General features: G+C 29.9%; 2 protein-coding genes and 2 long non-coding RNA genes across 17 annotated transcripts; 2 read left to right on the top strand and 2 right to left on the bottom strand.

Moving 5' to 3' along the window:
• The first annotated feature begins 2810 nt into the window (after positions 1-2810).
• LOC126837345 (uncharacterized) lies at positions 2811-15456 on the top strand. 14 transcript variants are annotated; one of them, XM_050571230.1, is made up of 10 exons: positions 2811-3081; positions 12554-12867; positions 12966-13116; positions 13284-13363; positions 13437-13608; positions 13681-13739; positions 13938-14103; positions 14513-14583; positions 14679-14847; positions 15171-15456. In XM_050571230.1, the coding sequence occupies exons 2-10, from the start codon at positions 12811-12813 to the stop codon at positions 15245-15247; spliced, it is 1002 nt and encodes a 333-aa protein (XP_050427187.1). In that variant the 5' UTR covers positions 2811-3081; positions 12554-12810; the 3' UTR covers positions 15248-15456. The 14 variants fall into 14 exon arrangements, with proteins under 14 accessions (XP_050427187.1, XP_050427188.1, XP_050427185.1 ...); XM_050571231.1 differs by having other exon boundaries at positions 14995-15456; XM_050571228.1 differs by having other exon boundaries at positions 12758-12867; positions 14679-15456.
• Positions 7008-10025, bottom strand: LOC126837347 (uncharacterized). Its single transcript, XM_050571235.1, has 5 exons — positions 9712-10025; positions 9207-9354; positions 7898-7965; positions 7442-7598; positions 7008-7180 (listed from the first exon to the last, which is right to left on the bottom strand). The coding sequence occupies exons 1-5, from the start codon at positions 9796-9798 to the stop codon at positions 7113-7115; spliced, it is 528 nt and encodes a 175-aa protein (XP_050427192.1). The 5' UTR covers positions 9799-10025; the 3' UTR covers positions 7008-7112.
• A 423-nt stretch (positions 15457-15879) lies between the features above and the next one.
• Positions 15880-17863, bottom strand: LOC126837321 (uncharacterized). Its single transcript, XR_007685502.1, has 3 exons — positions 17637-17863; positions 16634-17083; positions 15880-16541 (listed from the first exon to the last, which is right to left on the bottom strand). It is a non-coding gene; the product is annotated as an uncharacterized LOC126837321 (long non-coding RNA).
• A 226-nt stretch (positions 17864-18089) lies between these two features.
• LOC126837307 (uncharacterized) lies at positions 18090-21660 on the top strand. Its single transcript, XR_007685499.1, has 4 exons — positions 18090-18310; positions 19642-19732; positions 19801-19931; positions 20644-21660. It is a non-coding gene; the product is annotated as an uncharacterized LOC126837307 (long non-coding RNA).
• The last annotated feature ends 1269 nt before the right edge of the window (positions 21661-22929 follow it).

The raw sequence follows: 22929 nt of genomic DNA, 5'->3' as shown, positions 1-22929 counted from the left end.
TATATTTAGAGCCCTCTTGGGGGGTGTACTCATTAAAATTTGCAAAAACCTCATTTAACCACTAGTCTAATATAGTCTAATATATATATATATACATATACATGCATATTTGTACATCAGTGAAGTAAACATTATACAACAATTCAACAGAAACTTATAAACTATAAATTAATTAATTATTAGTAATAAATTAATAAGTTATTGTTAGAACGCAAAATCAAATTTGAAGTAAAATAAATAATGTTTACAGAGTGGTAACAGAGTTTCTTACCTCAATAGAAGAATTTAAATTTTTAAGTCTTAATTAACAAAGAGAACATTTGTTAATAAAAAATGCTATTGGTATATCAGATTTTTTTTATTAATATATTCCAAAAATTATGGCAAATTATTTTAGTATACGCGTACATGTATATGGTTATAAAATTAAATGACACGTTGATACGTTTTGATATCAAGTTGTTTGAAACAAAGAGGCCAATATACACAACTGTATATTGATTAATCTACAAAATAAACCGGTATTTCGATACTAATACAATTTTAAATAACCCTTATGGTAACGTTTTCTTCTACGCCGTATGCGAAGCCCAAATTGTAGAACCAATTGTTTAAAATTTCATCAACAAAACAATCGATTTCGTTTACTATATATTCCAGAATAGTCATTTCCTGCGGTATCAACTTGTTGGACTTCTTGTTATCAAAATCAATAAAATATATATGCGCCCATTCTGTCTGTCTCGGAAAGCAGCAATTTCGATGAATAAAACTATACACGTTCTCGTCATATACCCTCAAGTTGTATTTGATTATAGCTTTTACTTCCAAATCGATCACGTTCTCGTCGATAGCGTGTGCGGACAATTTCGATGACGTTTCCGGTCCTACGGTTGAAGTATACTGGGTCAATCTCTCGGTGGCGATCATTATACTATGCTTAGGTTTCGGTTGTGGAACTAGCGAAAACATAAAGAACAACGCGTCTCTCATGCATTTAAACCTCGATGACATGCTGTGGAGTTTGATCAGAAGCAAACGAAAACAATCGTAATACTTTCGATGAGAAGAGCCGTCACCTTTGTCGATTTCGCAAACCCATATATAACGTTGAATGAGATTCTTGTACTTATAAATAATCTCACCGTACTTACACATGAGCAAAGTCCAGATCTCCTTGTATCTTTCCTGGACGTTATATTCGTTGAAAGGATTGCGGTTCGGCGACAGTGCTTCGAGTATTACGGACATAGGATCCGAGATATCTGTGCCATTATTTATTAGAATTTTAACGTTGTGCATGCCATCCTTCCATCCTGAATGACGCACCAACATGTTTAATTTATTGGCGAGTTCAGTTTTTTGTAATTTGGTCATATAAACCGTCACAACGCGGTTAAAACAAAGTGCACTAACCCAAGCTAGTATTGAAATCAACATTTGCGAATTGATTTTCATAGCGACTCAAACGCAAAACACGGTAGCACGGTTCGATGAAAAACATAAACAGAAGGAAGCACTGTTAAAAAAATTGATGAGTAATTGTAATAATTACATTTTTATTATTTAATCACGTGCCATGTCTATTTGCCAGTAATATTCATATCGACCTCTTGATTTATACGCAACGTCCCGCTTGTTCATAATTTAAACGCTCTTTTTAATGACACGTTGGCAGCGGCATGAATCCACAATTTTATATGAGGCGCTCAGAAGCCAAACTGATTAACTCCATAAAATGAAATTTTAGGGCAGTGAAAGCTATTTGAAACAATGTATATAAGTACAATTGCCAATTTTCTTAGCGCATTCTAGTGGTGAAATATTCAGCTATGGAGTTATTTATTTAGGCCACTGAAAATTATAGGTGATATTTGATTTGTCAAATTGGACATAGTTGAGGGGAGAGTTTTTCCAGAGAGAGGTTCAAGAGACATACAGTTTCCTTGTGTATAGGTGGAATAAAATCGCTTCATAAAAAAACTTGACCCGCATACTGAAGCATTTACATATTTTGCTTCAAAATAAAACTTTATTTCAGTATGTTTCAGCTGTTAAATATAGTTTATTTTGAATATATTGTGTACAATGTATTATTATAACTATAAATTAACCAATGGACTACAACGAGTGTACTAAGGTTCCCTCATTTCTCCGGGTTCTGTTTACAACGCCTATTTTTAAATTTCTCACTTTCTGTACTAAACCGATATTTCATTAGATATATTGATATATAAGATAACAGATAATGCAGGACGCGAAACACAATTAGTACTGTACTTACATTGGAAAATAAAGAAACTTATGAATAGATTCCTCTAGATTTACCTACGGTCTAATTTTCAACACTTAATCCTTAAAGCTTCAGCTAAAAATTTGGAATAACGAAAAAGGATCCACCTTATCTAGGGAAGGTTTTTTTTATGATTTTGGATTATTGGTAGTACTACGTCTTAAAAATATTCCATTTATATTTCGAACAATTTTAAAAACGTATAGAATGCCGTAATTTTATGTTTACGTTATGTTGAAATATATGTAAAATTGTTGGTTTTTTTCGATTTCGACAATCTATGCATAATTTTTTGTGTATACAAGTGTCCCACAATGTGTAGGTAACGTCATTTTAAAATGTAACGACTTGAGAAAACAATATTTAAAAAAAAAACGGCCGTACCTAATATTTAGACATATCAAATGATCACGTGTGCACTGTTGAACAATCAACACGTATTATATAATAAATTGCTAGACTCCTAAACGGAATTTATTTTAACCGAACATCTTACAAAAACATTTAATAGTATTAAAATTTACAAATTTATGCTATGTTTTTTTGTAATTATAAACCATTTGTGTGTAATCATTGAATTAAGAGGCAAAATTTGTTTCGAAAACATGTTTTTTTAAAAATTGGCGTAAAAAATATATGTGAAAGAAAACAACGTCATTTCGAACGTTTTTTTGGTTTGGCCAATTGTAAAGTGAAATTCTACGAAATATTTTTTAAATGGTGCATTATCGATTAACATTAACAATTGATGCATATATTTTGCACATGAGTAAACAGTTTCAAATGTGGTAAGTACATAAAAAAATAACAGTAGTGCGTGTATTAAGAATCCCAGACAACGCAAATAAAAAACGTTCTTAGACATCTGTTTCTTACAGCAAATCGCATGGTTCAATAGTTAGAGAATAATTATTATTTTTTGGGTATCATATATATATAATAATATTATATGCAAAAATATAATCCCAGGTCTAGAAAAACTGAAAATATACCTAAACTAGTTGTAAACTAAATAATGAATGATGTCTAAACTATATAATTTGGCATATGATGTAAGGTTCTTGAAACAGGGAACCAGTATTTAATCATGTAGCTCGTTTATAAACCAAAATAATAAGACCTGTGACTTAGAGGTAGAAATAAAATTACAATCAACAAAACGCTTCCATGCGAATTTGTAAATACTGGCCCCCAATTTGGTAATTTCTTACTGTGCTGGTTTGGACTGTGCTCGGTTTTATACTATGCTGGGATAATTTATGATTTTACTGATTTTATTGAAATCAAACGATTCGATGGAAATCAGGAAATAATAAGAATCCAGCACAGTTTATGTAAGATAAAATTGATAGTAGTGTTCCTTATTTTGACTGACAAAGTACCTTCGTATGTAAACTTTTCTTCGAATTTTATGATCAAAGAAATCCGTTTAGTGATTCCAAAGTTCAGTGGTAGAATTGAGAGCAAGGAAGTCGACGAATCCAGCGTCCTAGAAAGATACAAGGAAATCTGAACTTTGGTCAAGTGTAAGTACGGTGAGATTATTAGTAAGTATAAGACTCTCATATTAAAAAAAAAAATATGATACACCACTAGCGTTTGTTGTTTATAAATATTCTCATTGTCATTTAAGACTCTAGTATTAAAATTATTCTATTGAGGGAAAAATCAAACTATTATAAGGTGTTACCACTTTGTAAACATTATTCATTTATTGTAATTTTAATTCTGTGTTGTTACAATACTAGTATGTTGTATCTATTAATACTAAATGGTTACAGAAGCGAGATAGTGACTTAGCCCATGGGGATTTGCTCTTTAGTATTGTTTATACCTTGTAACCCACTTTATTAATACATAAAAAATATTGAAAACATATAAATTTACGGATTCATGCCGCTGTCACCGTGTCAACTAAAAATTCGTTTAAATTAATAAATAAGCGAGACGTAGCGTATAAATCAAAAGACCGATGCGAACAATATGGTGTGTGCTTAAATAAAAATGTAATTATTAAACATTTCATTAGAATTGTTAACACTGTGTCGTGCTGCCGTGTTTGTTAATTAGTCGCTATGACAATGCATTCGCAAACGTCGTTTTCAATACTAGTTTGGGTTGCTTTATTTTGTTTTACAAGCGTTGTGCCAGATGATACACACCAATTACAAAAATCGGAACTAGCTAATATATTAAACATTTTGGTGCGTCATTCGGGATGGCGGGATGGCATGCACAATGTTAAAATTCGATTAAAACATGACAATGATATCTCGGATGCCACGTCAGTAATACTCGAAGCCATATCATCGAACCGGAATCCGGTCGACGAATCCAACGTACTAGAAAGATACAAGGAGATCTGGAGATTGCTCATGTGTAAGTACAGCGAGATAATTTATATGTACAAGTCTCTCATTCAACGTTTTATATGGGTATGCGGAAAAGAAAAATATGACGACCCCTCACATCAAAAGTATTACGATTGTTTTCGTTTGCTTCTGATCAAACTCCACAGCGTGTCATCGAGGTTTAAATGCATGAAAGACGCGTTGTTCTTCATGTTTTCGCTAGTTCCACAATCAAAATTTAAACATAGTGTTATGATCGCCACCGAGAGATTGACCCAGTATACTTCAACTGTAGGACCGGAAACGTCATCAAAATTGTCCGCACACGCTATCGACGTGAACGTGATCGATCTGGAAATAAAATCCATAAGCAAATTTATGTCGGATGTATACAGGGAAAACGTGTACAACTATACCTACCAGCATTGCGATATTCCAAAACACGCAGAATGGACTAGGTCGAATTTGTATGAAGATTTTAAGTGCAAAAAGATAAACCAGATTATAACCCAGGAAACGACTATGGTGGAATATATAGTAAACGAAATCGATTGTTACGTTGATGAAATTTTAAACAATTGGTTCTACAATTTGGGCTTCGCATACGGCGAAGAGGATAAGGTTGCAATAAGGGTTATTTAAAATTGTACTTCCATCGAAATACTCATTTATTAGCTGGATTAATTAACATAATATTGTGTATATCTGCCTTTCTTATTATGACAAATATGTATTGACCACTTGATATCAAAATGTGCCAACGTGGCTTTTTATTTTATAACTTTATACATGTACACGTAGACTAAAATAATTTGCCATAATTTTTAGAATATATTAATAAAAAAATCGCTTACACGATTTTTGAAAAATACTAATGAAAAAAAATCTGACATGCCTAGAGCATTTGTTATTTACAAATATTCTCTTTGTTAATAATAATACTTGAAAAATTTAATTCTTCAATTGGGGGAAGAATTAAACTACTATAAGCTGTTACCACTGTGTAAACATTCTATATTATTTTATTTAATAAATGTAATATGATTCATTGATATTTCATAATTGTATGCACACGATATACTTGCTTAGACTATAAGATGTTACATACAAATAACGTAAAATAAAATTAAAATACTTATATACTGAGTAGACCAATCAGAGAACTAGAAAATGACGTACACCATAGCTCCACTCATTAGCGCTGAACGAAAGCGTCAACGCTCCCCTTAATAACCTGTTGTAATAAACCCACAGTCGTCCAGTCTTTAACCATACAGGGTGATTCTTGTATCATGAACCAGTCAATATCCCACTGGGTTTATTTAATAACTGAATGTTTTTTTTCATATTGTTTTTATACAATGTGATCTCAATTTTTCACAATTTTTTTTTTGTTTTTACTCATCTCAGTGTATATGTACTTGTTTCGACAACACAAACAAATTTGTCTTTAATTATTTTTTTTTTATCTACATAATATTTCTCGTTTTTATTTCAAACAGTCCGATAAGAGCTAATTTAAATACGTCACCCAAGGGAGCTTAAAAACGCAGCCTTTGGTACTCAACAATTATATTGAGCGTATACTAATGCTGTTGGATAAATAGAATAATTGGATCTAGACGCGGTTCCTTGAAAAGCTTATACGCAGTGCCTGGAAACTTAACAATTCAGTTCAGCGTGCTCGATGCTGTCGGATAAATTATAATAACTTGAAGTCTGGTTTTTATTTAATAGTCCAATACGAGTCGTTCAGCTGTGTTCTCACGGAAAGTTATAAATGCAAAAAATACTAACTGGGATTGTCACTCCATAACTCTAAAGGCATGTGTTTAAACCAAGAATCCATGCCTAAAAATACTCAATTACTCCTCACTGCTCAACTTACTGGCCAACATCAAACAAGAAATTTCCTGATATCCTGGACATTTTTGTTTCTAACATGCCAAGTAACATTAAAAAATCAATTAAAAATATATTCGACCCTTGTTCTGATCACTCTCCGGTCCTTCTTGCTTTAAATACCAATCCTCCAATCCGCACCAATCCGGTAACTTCAACAAATAAAAACACAAACTGGGAAACTTTTAGCAACATTATTGATACAAATTTAACTTTAAGTATTTAACTTAAAATTTGTGATGACATCGAAAACCCAACTAACAGTTTAACATTTCTAATACTGACTGCTGCCTGGAACTCTATTCCTATAAAAAATTACCCAATAATTATCTTTTTTTTGGAGGGGTTTTGTTAACAGATAATGCAGGACATCAACAACACAGTTTGCACTGTAGGTTTTATAATAGCTTTTACGGTTTACAAAAGCTAATATTTTACATGTAATAAAATAAATACTAACGTAAATGTAAGAGCAAAATGATTTATTAATCAATCAAAACTACATTTTTATGTGACATATTACTTAGTACATACATGCATTCATTTGATAACAGTTAATAATATAATCAAAAATTTAAATTATTGATAATGAAGTCAATGATATCAGATTCGTCCATAGTATGAAACATGCGTTCTGAAAGTATTATACATTTTTTAATCAAACGAATCAGGCTAATTCAACAGCAAATATTTTGAGAAAATGTCATCTATTTGCAGAAGATTATTGTAGTTGCAAAATAATAATGTAAAATTACATAATACATTTCATTTTTATAAAAAAATCATATCATATTTTATAGTTGTACAATTAATAATTTGTTTTTAAAATGTCTTTTTAATAGTTTTTGAATATTTTCTCAACATATTTATTGAATATTTTTCTATTGTTTATTACTTCTATTGTTTATTATATCCATTTTCAATTGGGCAGTATTATCAGTGGGTGTATCCATACCCTTTGCCATTCTTACACTTTGAACCATATAACCTAAATGTACAAAGTTTATCCTAGATGGATATTGATTTTTTTCGAATAATTCTCTTACCAATTCCTGTTGTTATCAGAATAAGAACAGACGTTAAAATGTGTATTCAAATTTACAATTAAAAAATTTTTTAGCAAAAAAAAAAAATGTTTTTCTAAACAGTAATTCATTACATACATTCAATTCATACATTTTGCACATAACAGCAAAAATCTCAGATTTTTTAATAATCATAAATATTAAGTACTTGTTATACTTACAAGAATAAATTAAACCATTTTTACACAGAATAATTGAAATTTAAAAATCCCTCTTAAAAACAACTAACCTTTAAGCTGTAATTAGTATTGTACTTTTTTATTTACCGTCATACTATCGTCACCTACAATATATCGGACGATGCTTACAACTTCGGCTTTTGAATATGTATCGACTGAAAGAACAAAACAATAAATATATATTTAAAAAGCCAGTACAGTGGGGGGGGGGGTTGGGTCGAGGCATAGTGGACATGGGGAGGTCACAGCTTTACAGGAATTATTACAACTGAAAGTGATAAAAATCACTTTCGAAAAAACGCTTTGATGCATATCGGTAGTTGGTATTTCCATGCCAGTACAGTCCAAATCAAGCACAGTATAAACCAGCAAAGTTGGAAAGTATTAAATTGAGGTGCTGTATTTACAAATAAGCATCAAAGCGTTATGTTGAAAGTGATTTTATCCGAGAGGACTAGTACAGTAGGATCGAGGCATAATATAATCAAAGCATAGAGAGGACGGAGAGGTCACAGGTCTACAGGAGTTATTATTAATAAAAGTGATAAAATCATCTTGAGATAATTTTTTTTTAAGATTTAAGGTGTTTATGTCAAAATATACAAAATCTGCGAAAAACACAGTTTAACAGTAATTAAAGAAAAACTGTAGTCCCGATTTTTTTTTTTCGTTTAATATGTTATGGATACACATGAGTTCTAACTCCTGACAAATTTTCGACTTAAAGGTCCTAAAACTACGGCTAAAAAACCCAAAAAAACAACTTGCAACCCCCTGAGGGATATAGATGTAATTTAAATTTCAGACTATTGATTTGTGGGGACTTTTTTTTGTTGAAATTATAGCCAGTAAAAGTTCTAACTTAAAACTAGTATGGTTTTTTTTTTCAACCGTGATAAATAAACTTTTTCAACTTTTACTCCCCCTTCTCCCACCCAAGTACCAACTAGATGAAATTTGTCATTTGTAGAGTTGCTACTCGAAGGAATTGGTCCAGCGTTAAAAAAGTGTAAACAGACAAAAAAAAGCCCACATCATTGTAAAACCAATAGCATCGAAGCTAAAAATAACATTAGGCAAATTTAACAGCAAAGGGGAGTGGAGAGTCATACTGTTTCACACTAGCATAATATTTTCATTTTTAATTATTATAACGAAAGAACAATGATGTAATATTTAACTGTACGTTCTTAGTGAGATTTGTATTTTTTTTTTTTTTTTGATTCTGAATTTCTTTTGTACATCATCGAAAAAAGGTCTCATATTTTGTCAGTTATTTATCTAGTTTACAAGTTATACATTATACAAATGATAGATTTGATTGTTGAAATGTCTTTTCAATAGATTTGTACATTTTATCGACACATTTATTGAATATTATGTTAATATTTATTACCTTCTAATCTCTTTTCCAATCGATCACGGCTGGGGATATTTCCCTTTGCGCCCGTTTTCCGTGTTACTTCGTCAATTACATGCCTTAACTCTTTGTAGCTTAGACCATTTGGCTTGTAATGGTCACGGACTATGTTTTCTATTATTTGCTATTGTTTTAAGAATATGAATTAGTCATTAGATTGTATACAACGATTTGCAAATTAAACTGATCCTTCTTTAATGAAATAAAAAATACTTAATTACTAGGCATTTTATATGGGTTGCGAATTTTTGTTAGCATAATACCATACATTTCATAGTAGTTAAAGCCATTTTAATTGTTGTAATCAATAATTGGGTTTTAAGTGCAAGTATCATTTAAAATAAACACTTCGATGCGAAAATGAAGAAAGTTTAAATATTAAATACATTTTCTAATAAATGTATTACATTATGTACATAGTTAACCACGAATCTTAGCATTTTTCTATTAATTATAAATAATAAGTTCTCGTTATGCTTACACGTGTTTCTTCATTAGGGCCAGTACCTTGACATTGCAAAAAGTACAATACCACCCAAAAAAACAGTATGATGATCTTCGAAAACATTTTAAATAATAAATTTCGATACAGTGTATTAAATTATTATTTTCGGATGTAAAAAACTGTTTTAAAATATTTGATAATAGTACTTGCGATATAATTTTATAGTGTAATGGAAATATTGTATTACAATAATTTGTCTTTGTGAGTTACCACAGGACTTACTATACGAAAATAAACTTGAGGAATGAAAACAGTTTCAAGCTTGTAACTATTCAGCTTTGTCATTTGCTATAGATAAGCAACAGATGTTTAAGAACTCTTTTATTTGCGGTCTATGTCGTTTTTAATAAAAAAAAACTGCCTTGCTCACAAATAATAAATGAACACGTATGTACTTAAATATGAATTTAAACACATAAATATTAAAATAATTGCTAGATACTCCTAAATGGAATTCTTTAGTACTAGGTATGTCTAAAGGTAAAATATCCATACAAATTTTGAATTAATTCGACTATTAGTCATATAACTTAAAAGTTTTATTATAATTGTATTTAAATAGTTTATTTAACTACCTGCTTGGAAACAAAGACTTTAGACAATGTAATTGAGTTATTTTTGATAAGCTATTTACGATTTCAAAAAACCGTATTCACTTAAATTATTCACTCAGATTATAAACTATTGTATTTTTTTTTATTACAATAAATTGTAAAATACCTAAAAACAGTCTTAAGTTTCTTTTTTAACATTAATTGATATATTTTAGTTACCTTAAATTAGTTAAAAAATATTAAAAACGCATAGTGGAAAAAAATAACAATAAAAGAAAAAAGTATAACAAAATCATCCCCTCCCCCAAAAAAAAAAAAATAAATAAAAGTGGGGAAGATCACACTAGTTAAATACAGTTAATTTCTAGATTGCTATGTGTGAGTGAATCAAAAATTTTAAATTAAAGCTTTTAAATTTTTTTGATATCGTTTTTTTTACTTTAACTTTGTTTTAACAAACATTATATTTTTATTTTAGGGAAAAAAAGGTTTTTTTTTGTGTGTTTTTGAAATATTCCCTTAGAGTTGCGGGTAGATTTCAATTTTCAAGAGATAATGTTCTCCAAGGTTTTTGTGCGATTTTTAATGGGAAATTTTCCCCATATTTTTCGGTTTTTTGTGATAAATTGTTCTACAGTTTTATTTGCGTGTGTTTTTGAACTGTTGCCTAGACGGTTTCCGGGTGTATTTAAATTTTTATTTGCGAGATGTTTTTTTTCTCCGTGGTTTCATTTGGTTTATTTAAATTTTTGCGAGACATTTTTCCAAGTATTGGTGTGTTTTGCCTTTGAAGAAAATAAGTTTTCTCAAGAACAGTTTAATAGTTTACTATAGGGAAAAAGTGAGGGAATAATATTTTCTAGATTCAGTTATGGTTTTTTTAGTATTTATTTAGTGTTAAGTTTAGTTTAGTACACAATAATTGTACACTTAATATTTAATTATTAATACATTAAGTGCTAATATGAAAACTGTTAATTTTAAAGCTAAGTTTTATTTAAATTAAATTTAGTGTTAAAAAAAACAGCGTAGTCTGAATTTATTTGAAAAATTAGATGGTTAAAATAAAAAATATATAAATTTTATTCATTTTTAAATAGAATAATATTTTAACATTTTATTAATTATAAAAAAAACAAACAATTACAAATTAGAAACACGTTTCAAACTCTATTAGCCACGATTTCTGCCCATGAGTCTTTTTGAGGTGTGTTTGAATTTTAACATAATTTTTTTCAAAAAGAAATTTGGGTCATTATCTTTAAAAGAAAAAGAAATTTACTTTTCTTAAGATTGTTTTTTTTTTACCATAAAGTTAATGCCATCAAAATTAAGCATAGTATTAACCAGTAGAGTCTAAACTAAATACAGTATAAATCAGTCCAATAGAAGTTAGCAAAGTTGGGTCAAAGCAATTATTAACAAAAAAGGGGATTTTATCACAATCAAACGATTCGATGGGAATTTGGAAATGGCAAGATTCTATCATAGATACTGAGCATAGTCTGAACTAATCATAGTCCAGACCAGCAAATTATAAACCAGCTCAGTCCGAGCAAAGCAAAAACTAAACCAAGCAAAGTCCGACAAAACGCTTCGAAGTAAATCTGTGGACACTGGACCCCATTTTGGTAATTTATTACTGTGCTGGTTTGGACTATGCTGTTTTTTTATGTATTTATTAAAATGTTGTAACTAGATAATATTGTGAAGAGGCCTAAGCGGGAGGTGCGCGATCGATTCAAATCAGACGAATCAGATGATTCCTTAGTGATTAAGCAAAACGAAAATGTTCTGACATTCTATTATTATTGTCAAATTAAACTCACCTAATGCTATAAGATCCTTTGCAAAATTTTAAAATTAAATTTTTGATTTGAACATTACCCGACCTTGTTTGCCGTAAAATTTAGCTAAATTTCACTGTATAAAGATTAAATTTTGATAGTAGTTTTCCTAATTTTGTCTGGCTTTACTGCACTGTAAAATACTTCCTAGGTTTACTTCTCATCGATTTTTATAGATATTATGATCAAAGAAATCAGTCTAGTAATTCTAAAGTTCAGTGCTCGAATTTTGGGGAAGGGTGCGATTGAGGATCCCATATGTCTTTCGTGAGTGTACGGACATTTTCTTGTTCATATAAACGAATAATATTATTTGATAATATTCATCGTCCACCATTTTTTGTGCGGTCTATAGCAAATAATAAGATATTAGGTATTATTTTGTTTCACGCAAGTAAATACTCAGTATTTTTCCAGAAAACATTAAATTACTTACATACCTACATTGTGTTCACAACTTTGCCGTTTGGTCGAAAACAACTGTTTGAAATATTATGTGCAAATAAAATAAAATAAAAAACAACATTTTCATTTTTACGTCTGGGTACGTTGTTTTTACCTATCGCACCAAATACATACAAGGCACTCCGAATCGAATCAAATTTATTCATCTGACTTTAGTTACTAAGACCTATTTCTCACTGAACTACAAGTGTTGGAAAAAAAAAACCATCATGCAATTCAAAAGTGCTGTTATTTTTTGCGCCTTGTACTTCGTGACGGTGACACAGGTTAATATAAAACATTAATAATATTTATACAATTGCAACAAAACAACTATCGGTAATTAAGAGTATTATTGTTGTTTTATTTGGGATACTTTATGTAGAGCGTCGGACTCAATAAGGATCAAGTCCAAAAGATTGTTATTTTTTTCAAAGGACACGGAAAACCTATTAGCAAAATTCCCAATGAAGGTATCGAAAAATTGGTGGACGATTTCGGCATGAATAATTTTTCGGATTTGAATTACAACAACGGTAATAAACTATCTTTGAACAGGTTTTTAACTTTTCGGTAGTAATCAAATGGTATCCTCTCCCCTTTTAAATAAAAAAAAATATATATACCTATGTCTTCTAGTATTTTTCTACCTAATGCCCTCCAATCTTGGTTGGTTCAATTGACATTTTTTTTTTAACTATAGGTATGACCTATGCTCAAAAAGTACAAGATCTTTTGGTATTTCTGGCCAATTACGATAAGCGCTTTGATGACTGGTGGAAGGTACCTAATAAGGGTAACAAGTATCGATAAGTTTAAAATTATACTGCATTTTTTATTATTTTTTTTAACATAGGAATCAATTTTATCGTCTTACGAAGTAAAAGTTTATATGGGTGCGTTCAACATATACGACCTAAATGGCACACACGATGGTCTACTTGACTTCAATGAAGTAAGACAAGTCATTGACGTTTTTAATCTAGACGATGCCGACAAAAACCGTTTAGCAGCCGCATTTGACAAAAGTATAATTGAGTTAACGAAGCGTTTTTTTATTATATTGTCGCCAAGGTTAATAATTTCAAATGCAATTCCAGGTGACGTTGCAATCAACGCTTCGGAGTTCTTGTTGGGCTTTATGAGAGAAAAAACAGAAGTAAGGATATTGTTTGGTTAAAGGCTAGACAACTTACACATAGAGCTACTGCTACATGCGTTTGGCTGGAATTTTAACAAGTCTATGAAAAATATTTGTAAATTATAGCGCATCATAGCATAATCATTGGTTTTAAATCAAACTCTAGCCGTAGATACACTTTTATTAAACATACACGATTTTAATACTTGTACTCAGGGCAGAGGTCTAGACGTGGATCGGATTCAGGACCTCATTGATTTACATAATAATCACAGAACACATGGCGATCACATTGACTCTGATAAAATAAAGGAGTTTTTCAAAAAGTTGTCTATAGTTAAAAACGACCACGAAGACCAGCTATTGGATTTCAAATCAATTCGTAAGGAAATATTATTATTATTGATATTATCTCGTCGATTCCTATCAATATTTTGCTGTGCAGAGTTGGTAAATAACTTTTTATCTACATGAAGCATAGAGAAAAAAATTATATTATACCTATCTATCATTTTTATTACAAAAAATTAATCCACACTTGGTGCTGCGATTGTTTAAAACTATTTGTTATGTATTTTACTTTTAATTAATTGTCATCTATTAATCAAAATCTATTAATCTATTAGACAAATCATAATTTATTTAAAGAATTACAAATAATGTTTTTGTTCGTTGTCTTTTCTTATTTATGGAACAATTTAAATTCAATCGATTATATTTTATGTTTAAAAATGTTTCCTAACTCTGACTATGAATATGGTTTGATAGAAAATAATATTTTAATTTTATAGGAACCTCTGCTTTTGAGTTGCAAGAGCTATCGGTTGTGTCTGCAGAATACAATAAAGATGTCGACATAAAAGTAATACTAATAATTTTAATTTACGATTCGACTTTTATGCACTACACATAATCTAATGAGGCATTAAAATATGAATTACTTTAATAATTTCTAAGGCTGGCAGTGTATTGACTACTGCGGTAGTTAGATTTTTGATATGGCAGTTCAATACACACGACGATAACAAAAACGGTTTACTTGGTACAGTCGAATTCAAAAAACTTTCAAAACATCATTTCCCAAACGAAGATGGTAGTTTAATAGTATGGAAATTCGATACCGATGGTAATACTGCAAAGCACAACGTTAACGAAATTAGCTTAATTTCTTACGTACCCATAAGTTTTAGGGTATTATTGATAAGATAGATTCTTAGCTGTTAAGGTTTACATTTTAAGAACAAGGAAAATACATATTTTTCTCTCTTTTTAGACATTTTCATGATTTTAACGCGACTAGGAAGGAGTGGTTTTACAATTTTATAAAGAAAAAAATGTCTTATAGTTGCATACTTAATATTTCATGATAGCGGTTAAAACTTCAAATATTAATGTGGATCTAGAGACATAAAAAATTAACCTCTTAACCAAACGTATTGTACGTTATAGATGACAACCGATTGAACATTGCAGAGTTCTTCATGGCCATAATTACAACATACTTGGAAGCGGGCCATAATGCGTAAGAATTTTTGTTGAATTAAATAATAATATAATAAATAATTTACAAACCTACAATAACTTTTTTAAGGGTGCTTCAATATTGAGTAATTATTGATGTATTGTGTTTCTTTTCAAAGCTATTTAGTTTAACCCATCAACGACGACAATATATTAGATTACAATGGTTTATCGTCGTTGATGGGTCAATGCTGTAAATGAATGTACAAAGATATTAAACCATATTGATTATATTATGATTTTTAAGTTTTTTTTGTTGTCTCTTTATAAAACGATTGAATTCATTTATTTATTGTAAAAATGATGTTATTTATTTGGTAGTCGTTTTAATTATCAATCCTATGCCTTGCAAACCGTCTAACTCCTGAACAGTACAAAAAAACCAGTTACTAAACATCATTGGGGTTTACTCGATTTTGGTCAGTTGCTTTGAACGTGTTCAAAATAAGTTTTATTTTAAGTATGACACTATAACGTAAAACCTTTTACCTAAGTATAATAATTTTAGTGATTTGCACAGAAATATACATATTATCTTATTTATAATAAGCTAACTGTCAAAATTGAATTATAATTACTTAGTCATTTTTTTTTTTATATATAAAAAAAAGACATTTGGATAGGTACTACCAGGGATAACCATATTAAATAGTAAAAAATGTCACGTTTAACTCTCAAGAGATAATAACTTGGGACTCAATTTTGAATAAATTAAAATTACAAAAAAAGGTAAATGAATGCTACCAAACGGCATAATTCAGAATTTTTTAAATATGACCCATGTTAACTGTAAATCCCAAACAACCCGGTTTTACCAGTAATCGTTTATGGTGACACAAAATAGGTGTTCGACAATTTACATGTATGGACAAGATATTGGTCAATATATAATAAACAAAATTATAATATTATTATACACATTTACTTCGGCCGAAATTTTAAGTTCTTATTAGTGATTTATAAACAACACGGTTCGCAACAGTATTGGTGTTTTGTTGATTAAAAGCTAAAACTCAGGAACTCGTGAGAATGATTAATGCTATAAAAGGTATTTGATGCACTAACTCATTAAAAAAGTAGTTCCATACATATGCCTACATATTATAACAATAATAAACAGGAAAGTCCTGAAACATTAACAAGTGGATAGAGTAAGTGGTTTGCAAATTGTTGGCACAATAAACGCGTGGAAGCAGCAGCAAACAGAGAAGACGTTGAGAGAGATGTAATTGTTGCGGCGAAGGATTTGAATGGCTACAAGCTAATATATCCTTCCTTGATGTATAGTTCTCAAATGATCTAGAATAACAAATTAAAATGTACTAATACTAGTGTAGTTATGATTTTGGGCTAATGATCAAAATGTAACATATAAGAATCTAAAAATTTACCATAAAACTAGGAGAGTTGTTGATGAACGCCCATCAGTCACAGAAGACTCGCTTGAAAATAATCGCTTTCTATAAATTTATTATTCATCCGGTGTTTCTTACTGTGAGGATTTTTTTTTTTTTTGCTTCTTGTGGGTGCACAATGTAAAAATAATAATAACTGTTTGTACCAACTATACACAATATTCTTCTTGCATTTTCATTTAATCTCAATAAATTCAAAAGTTGGTTGACTTCTCACAATTTGTTAAACTAATAAATGCATACTTGAACAATACGAAACCAACAACTTGTGAGGTTGACTTTGCAGAGAATTTATTCAATTGCTGTTCTAAATCCCATTTAAAAATTAACTCTTATTTGCAAGTTAGTATAGTTCAAATTTAGCTGTAAACTTCAATTTGAAAATTGAAGAAAATGAAGCTATGTAATTTGGCATTGCAAAATTGTCTGTAAAAATCAAAACATATTTTAATTATACAAAGTGAAAGTAAAAAAAATACTTAAAAAGTTAACAAACTAGTAAAAAATAAAATATTTTTTTAGTTAAGCATGGCTTCTACTTATAAGTCTTATAACTTAAAAGTTATGCTAGCAATAAGGATGATGCATTTCAAATGTCTTAGCAAATCAATAAATTTGACAGGAGATGTTAATAATTGATATTTTTTATTGTTTTTGACTGGCGACGGACTGACGACCCGTCCCGGACGGCGAATCCATCTAGAAACCATCATCTCATGATGGCAGCGTTGGGCCTTAAAGGCCCGTTAAACTTGATGATAGTGATTGTTTTAAACTCATTAAGTATGTTTAAACTCATTTACTATATGGTAAAAATTAAAACTCCCAAACTTAATAGTGTATTTTTTTATTTGAGAAATTGTTTTGATTTTTGTCAGAACTTGGTGCGGACTACAGTGAAATATGAAATACTGAGGATGTCACACATGAATGACAAGAAAATTGTTCTATTAATGTCATTATTGAAAATTTTACTCACCCTAGTCTTTTTCTGGCAACATTTATTCGAAAACTTTCCCGGGTTAATGAATTCATATTATGTATTTGACAATTTATTACCCTTTTAGAAGTAAATTACTTGTGACACAAGAAGCAAACAAATTACTGTATTTCGTTCAAATCGTAGCTAATTAGTCATTTGCATAACTTACGGTGAATTTTCTTTGACTACTATCAATGACTAAAAATTCCGATTTCCAATCCATTTACCGAATTATGTAAAAATAAAACCGTTATCAAAGAATTTTTATCATGATGGTATAATCTATTCTGCGGTAGAATCACAGTGTAAGGGCCCGGCCAGCGGTAAATTTCTCTAGTTTTTTTTTTTAAACGCTCTGGGAACACTGGTGACTTTTATCATTTATTGCCAAAGGAACTCTTGTGAATGATAATAGTACGGCTTTTTGTTTACTCAATACTTATTAGTTATTTCACCTTATTTATCATGCTAGTTTCTGTATTGTGTCACGTGTTTATTAAATTTGAATTTTAAAATATTATTTTAATTAATTTGTTCTATGTACGTTATTTTTCAAAGCGTTATATTGTAATACATATTTTGCCCGTTAGTCCATTTCGATTTGAATGGTTATATAACGGGCTTAAGCAAAACTCGACTGGTTCAGTGGCGTGGCGTGATTTTTAACGAATGTAAGCAGTTGTAAATGCAGCATCATTAAATTTACTTAAAAATATAAGTACTTTTTTTTGGCATTCATTGCATGTGTGACCTATAGTAATATTTTCGCTTTATTACTACGCGAACTAGACACAATATTTAATCTCATGTTTGATGAAAGTTAGGTGTAATATAAAGTTTAACCTATTTGTTTGGTTTTTTATATGTTAAAAATTTGAATTGTATTATATAGGAATAGAGTCGGCAGTTCACCGAGTGTTAAGCACTCGCTCATTTGGCCCTGTCGCTTCGCTTCGCTAAACTAAAAACCTTATCCTAGGTTTGCAGCCTTCAGTCTATGAAAATGCCAAAACTTTAAAATTAAGTCAAAACATTATAAATTTAAAGAATTTTTTTATTTTATGTATAAAAGTGTTATTTAATATTTTAATTTTTAACCCTCCGTAGCGGCGCGATTTTTGGTCATACTCAAAGTACATTTCTTACCTGAGTCACAGTGTGACTAAATGTGATTGCGATCATAGCACAACTAACAGCAGGTTAAAGTCCTAAACATACATGAATAAATATTAACATTTCAATGTTATTATTTTTTTTTGTGATCGTTACATGTAAGTCATGACAAATGATTCGGTTGGTTACCACTGATTTGTAGGCCACACACAATGAATGCCAGTTTATTTTTATAGTCAAATGTTTTCCAATATTATTTTTTAATGGTTCACTTCATGCATAGTTCAATTCTAATATTACAAAACTTTTGTGAAAATAAAATACAAACCAACAGTATTTTTTAGATATATGTTTTTTTACAACCTATCATAATTTATTTTATATACAACTAACTGTGTTATCCTGCTTCGCCCGGAATTATGCAATATGCCAATTTTTTCAAATTTGATCCTAGCTAACGGAGAGTTTGTGTTGTTTCGAATTCACGTTTTCCATTTTTACCTTCTTATATTGAAAAATCCTGTGGGTCTCTACATCATAAAACAAAACTACTGACCAAATTTCATACTCATAGCTTCAGTCAGGACATGTTATTTTATATATATACAACAAGGCGGACTTTTATAATGATAATTTGTTATATTATACATTTTATTTTAAATCTGAAAGTTTAGGAGTCTGTTTAGGTTTATTTATAATTTATTGTTTTTTTTTTTTAAATTATAAGATCTGAAGGACTTTAACAGTGTATGTTAAAATTGATTTTATTTGGAATCGGGATTCTAAATAATAATGATTAGGTACACTCATAATAATAATTCCTGGTAGAACTGAAATCATAATTATATTATCAATAAGTATACTGATGGATAATTTTTCAATATTTTAGATCAGGCGGCTAATACACCACAAGAATGTGTGACCTTAAAACAAGAAAACGAAAATAATAAAGACCAAATCGTACAGTTTTATTCATCATAGTAAGTTTAAAATGTATGAAATTTTAAAGCACCTCGTTTATATTTAAAATATGTTTCGGGTTTTTTAGTATAACTGTTAGATGATAAAATAAATAATAGAAGCAGAGAAAATAAGCTCCATCATTTTGAAAAACTGACAATTGTATTTTGGCAATCCAAAATTGCCCTCGAGAAACGATCAAAGAAAATAATCAAGCAGGTGATTTTTGTATAACTTATTTAATAAATAATATTTTTAAAGATGAGAAAAGAACGGGTTGGAGTTATAAGATATACAATGTCAAAAATCTAAATTTGTATCATCATAAAAGTTTGAATATTCTAGGTTTTTAATTGTATATTTGTGCCGTGCTTAGTAATTATATAAAATATTGGTCAATCTAAAATTAAAAATAAGGACCAAAAAACTACTTGACAAAAAAGAACTCGTTGCTTATTTCTGTACAATAGAATAATTAAACAAATTGTTTAAACATTTAGATTTCACCAAATATCCTACGATGAAATGAACAAAAAAAGTAACAGTCGGTAATGGAAAATTAGGCAAAGTTGAAATCAAATTGCAGCCCTCATATACAATGTGTGTAGGAAGTCCTTGAAATAAAAAAACAAACAATGAGTCAACCTATCCAGACGTGATTTTTGAGGAAAATACTTTAAGCACTAATTACATTGGTAGTTAATACGGTTTCGACCACACTCATTTGATAAGCCCTACCAGTGTGATGTGTGCTTAGTATTTTCCTCAAAAATCCTACAGTAAAACACCAAACTTCAGTAGACGGCGGGTCAGTTGAACACGTACAGTCAACAACTTGAAATTATTGGCTTCATGGTCACCTATATAGGTGTAGAAAAAAAAGAGATAATTTTTTTTTTTAATCCATTTATAATTCAATTATTTGTTTTAGTGTTACCAAGAAAAGCAACCGAGAAATCAAACAAATTGGAATGTTTAGACCTCGTTGAAAATATCAGAATGAAACGCACAGAATGTATGTATTGGCTGATACGAGAAAAGTTGGACAAAGTTGAAAATAAATAAATGAAAAGTCGTCGAAATCAAAAAAAAAATAAGCCAACCTAAATTCAGATATGGTTTTTGAGGAAAACACTTTAAGCACACGTCACATTGGTAGTTAATACGGTTTCGGCCACATTCATTTGATAAGCCCTACCAGTGTGATGTGTGCTTAGTATTTTTCTCAAAATTTCTACCCTAAAGTATACAAACTCCAATACTTGAGTTAATACATTGGAGATGACTGCCGTGTTTAACGCGGTCTTTATTATTCACTATATGAGATGGCAATATTATTATCGGGCAACAACGTTGAGGACGAACAAACCGCGTTAGACATGGCACCCGTCTTGAACGTAGCAATGTCATAAAATTAGTTTAGTCTCCAATGTGTTAATAGGCTAACATCATTTGTTAGCTCAGGGCACCTACATTTAACAATTTGCAATTGATGTCTTGGCCTAGATGTAAAAAATGTATTTTTTTTTAATCCGTTTATAATTTAATATTTTTGATTTGTTGTGAATCTAACTACAGCTTATAGATATTTTAGAATTTATGTATAATACATCTAGTTTAGCTTCTGCGTGATGATTTTAAAAATGTGTATTTTTTTTTACATTGAACACGATGGTGTTTTCTGTTTGACTGCTCGTTACATATTTTAAGGCTCCAACTCATAAACTTAGTATTACCAGTCAAATTTGAAAATAGTATCTAAAAAAACAAAAATTGAAAATGTCACTTGTAGCTAAACCAGATTTGTTTATCGATATTTTGTGTTGTACATTTTTATGTTTTTAATTTATCATACCTAAATGTAATTATGTCAGTTATAATAATTTGATCTGTCATCTGTTTAAATGTTTTTGTTTTTTACTCAATATTATATAGCATTTTTTCATGTATAATATAAAAATGTGTGTGTGACAGCAATTTGTTTTGTAGTTGAGGAACTAGTAGTTATTAAGCGGCCTAAGATTATTGTTAATACTTTACAACAGTCGACAGTGTGTGTGCTTCTACCCCACTTACAATAATAATAAAAAAAAATCTAACCTAGTGTGTTAACGGTATATTATATTGTTTTAGTGTTTAAAAAATATTCTATGAAAAACTGCCTTTAAAACAAACATGAGGCGTCAATTGAAAACAAATACAGGGTTGGAAACTAGTCGCTTTTAGTCCCTTATTAGAAAATTAGTCATTATATAAGCATATTGAGCGCCAATGTGTTGTATCGATCAGTTGAAAAATATTAGATTCAATAAGGCCTGAGTCCGCAAAAACTAACAGCCCCATCCTCTCTCAAAAAAAAAAAAAAAACCAAACACAACTCCAATTAAAAAAAAAATAATAATAATAATGTCTATTATTTAAGATTTAGAAATTGAAACTGAATACACACTTAAATCAAAAGTTTATTAATGTACATAGATTGAGAAATCCAATGGAAATACACATAATTGTTTAGATTGCCTACTTGAACTGCGCATAAGGTAACCTTGTGTAACTAATTGTATTATACTTAATATCGTCGGTTAATGATTGGAGATAAAATGTATACTTTAGCACTCAAAACTTACTAGAATCACTCTAAAAAGATATCCATAAAAATATTGTCATGATTTGATAATTTTTTTTTAAGATTTTAACAAAGTTTAAACAGTTTCCGGCAAATAAAAAAAAACTAGTGCAAATTTTTTTTCTTAGTTTATTATGATACATATGAATTCTAATTCCTGACAAATCTTCAACTAAAATTATAGGTAAAAAAAAAACACAAAAATTCTCGCATCCCCCCTGGGGGGTTGGAAATGGGTATAATTAAAATTGTATACTATTGACGTATAAGGGCATACCGAGTAAATATTTCTAATAAATTTCAACTCGATGTGACCCTTTTTCTCGAAATTATAGCCAGGGAAAGGTGAAACTAAAACTGATATGATTTTTTTTTAGTTTTTCCAAATGTTGACTGCGAAGAAGTGAACATTTTCAAATTTTTACCCCCCACAGTGCCAAATAAATACAATTTAGAGTTGCTACTCGAAAGAATTATTGGTCCAGTATTAAACAAGTCACAGTGTAGGTGCATAAAAAGCTCACGTCATTGTTAAGCCAATAGCGTATAGCTATCGAAGCTAAAAAACAGATGTACTCTTTGCCGCGTGTT

The sequence above is a fragment of the Adelges cooleyi genome, unplaced genomic scaffold (genome assembly GCF_023614345.1).
Source record: "Adelges cooleyi isolate 19-005CV unplaced genomic scaffold, UGA_ACOO_1.1 ACOO_flye_CR_arks_rails_tigmint_CR_PRNA_248, whole genome shotgun sequence".
Classification (NCBI taxonomy): Eukaryota; Metazoa; Arthropoda; class Insecta; order Hemiptera; family Adelgidae; genus Adelges; species Adelges cooleyi.
Note: the sequence above shows the minus strand (reverse complement) of the source record. Positions and strands in the feature narration are given on the sequence as shown.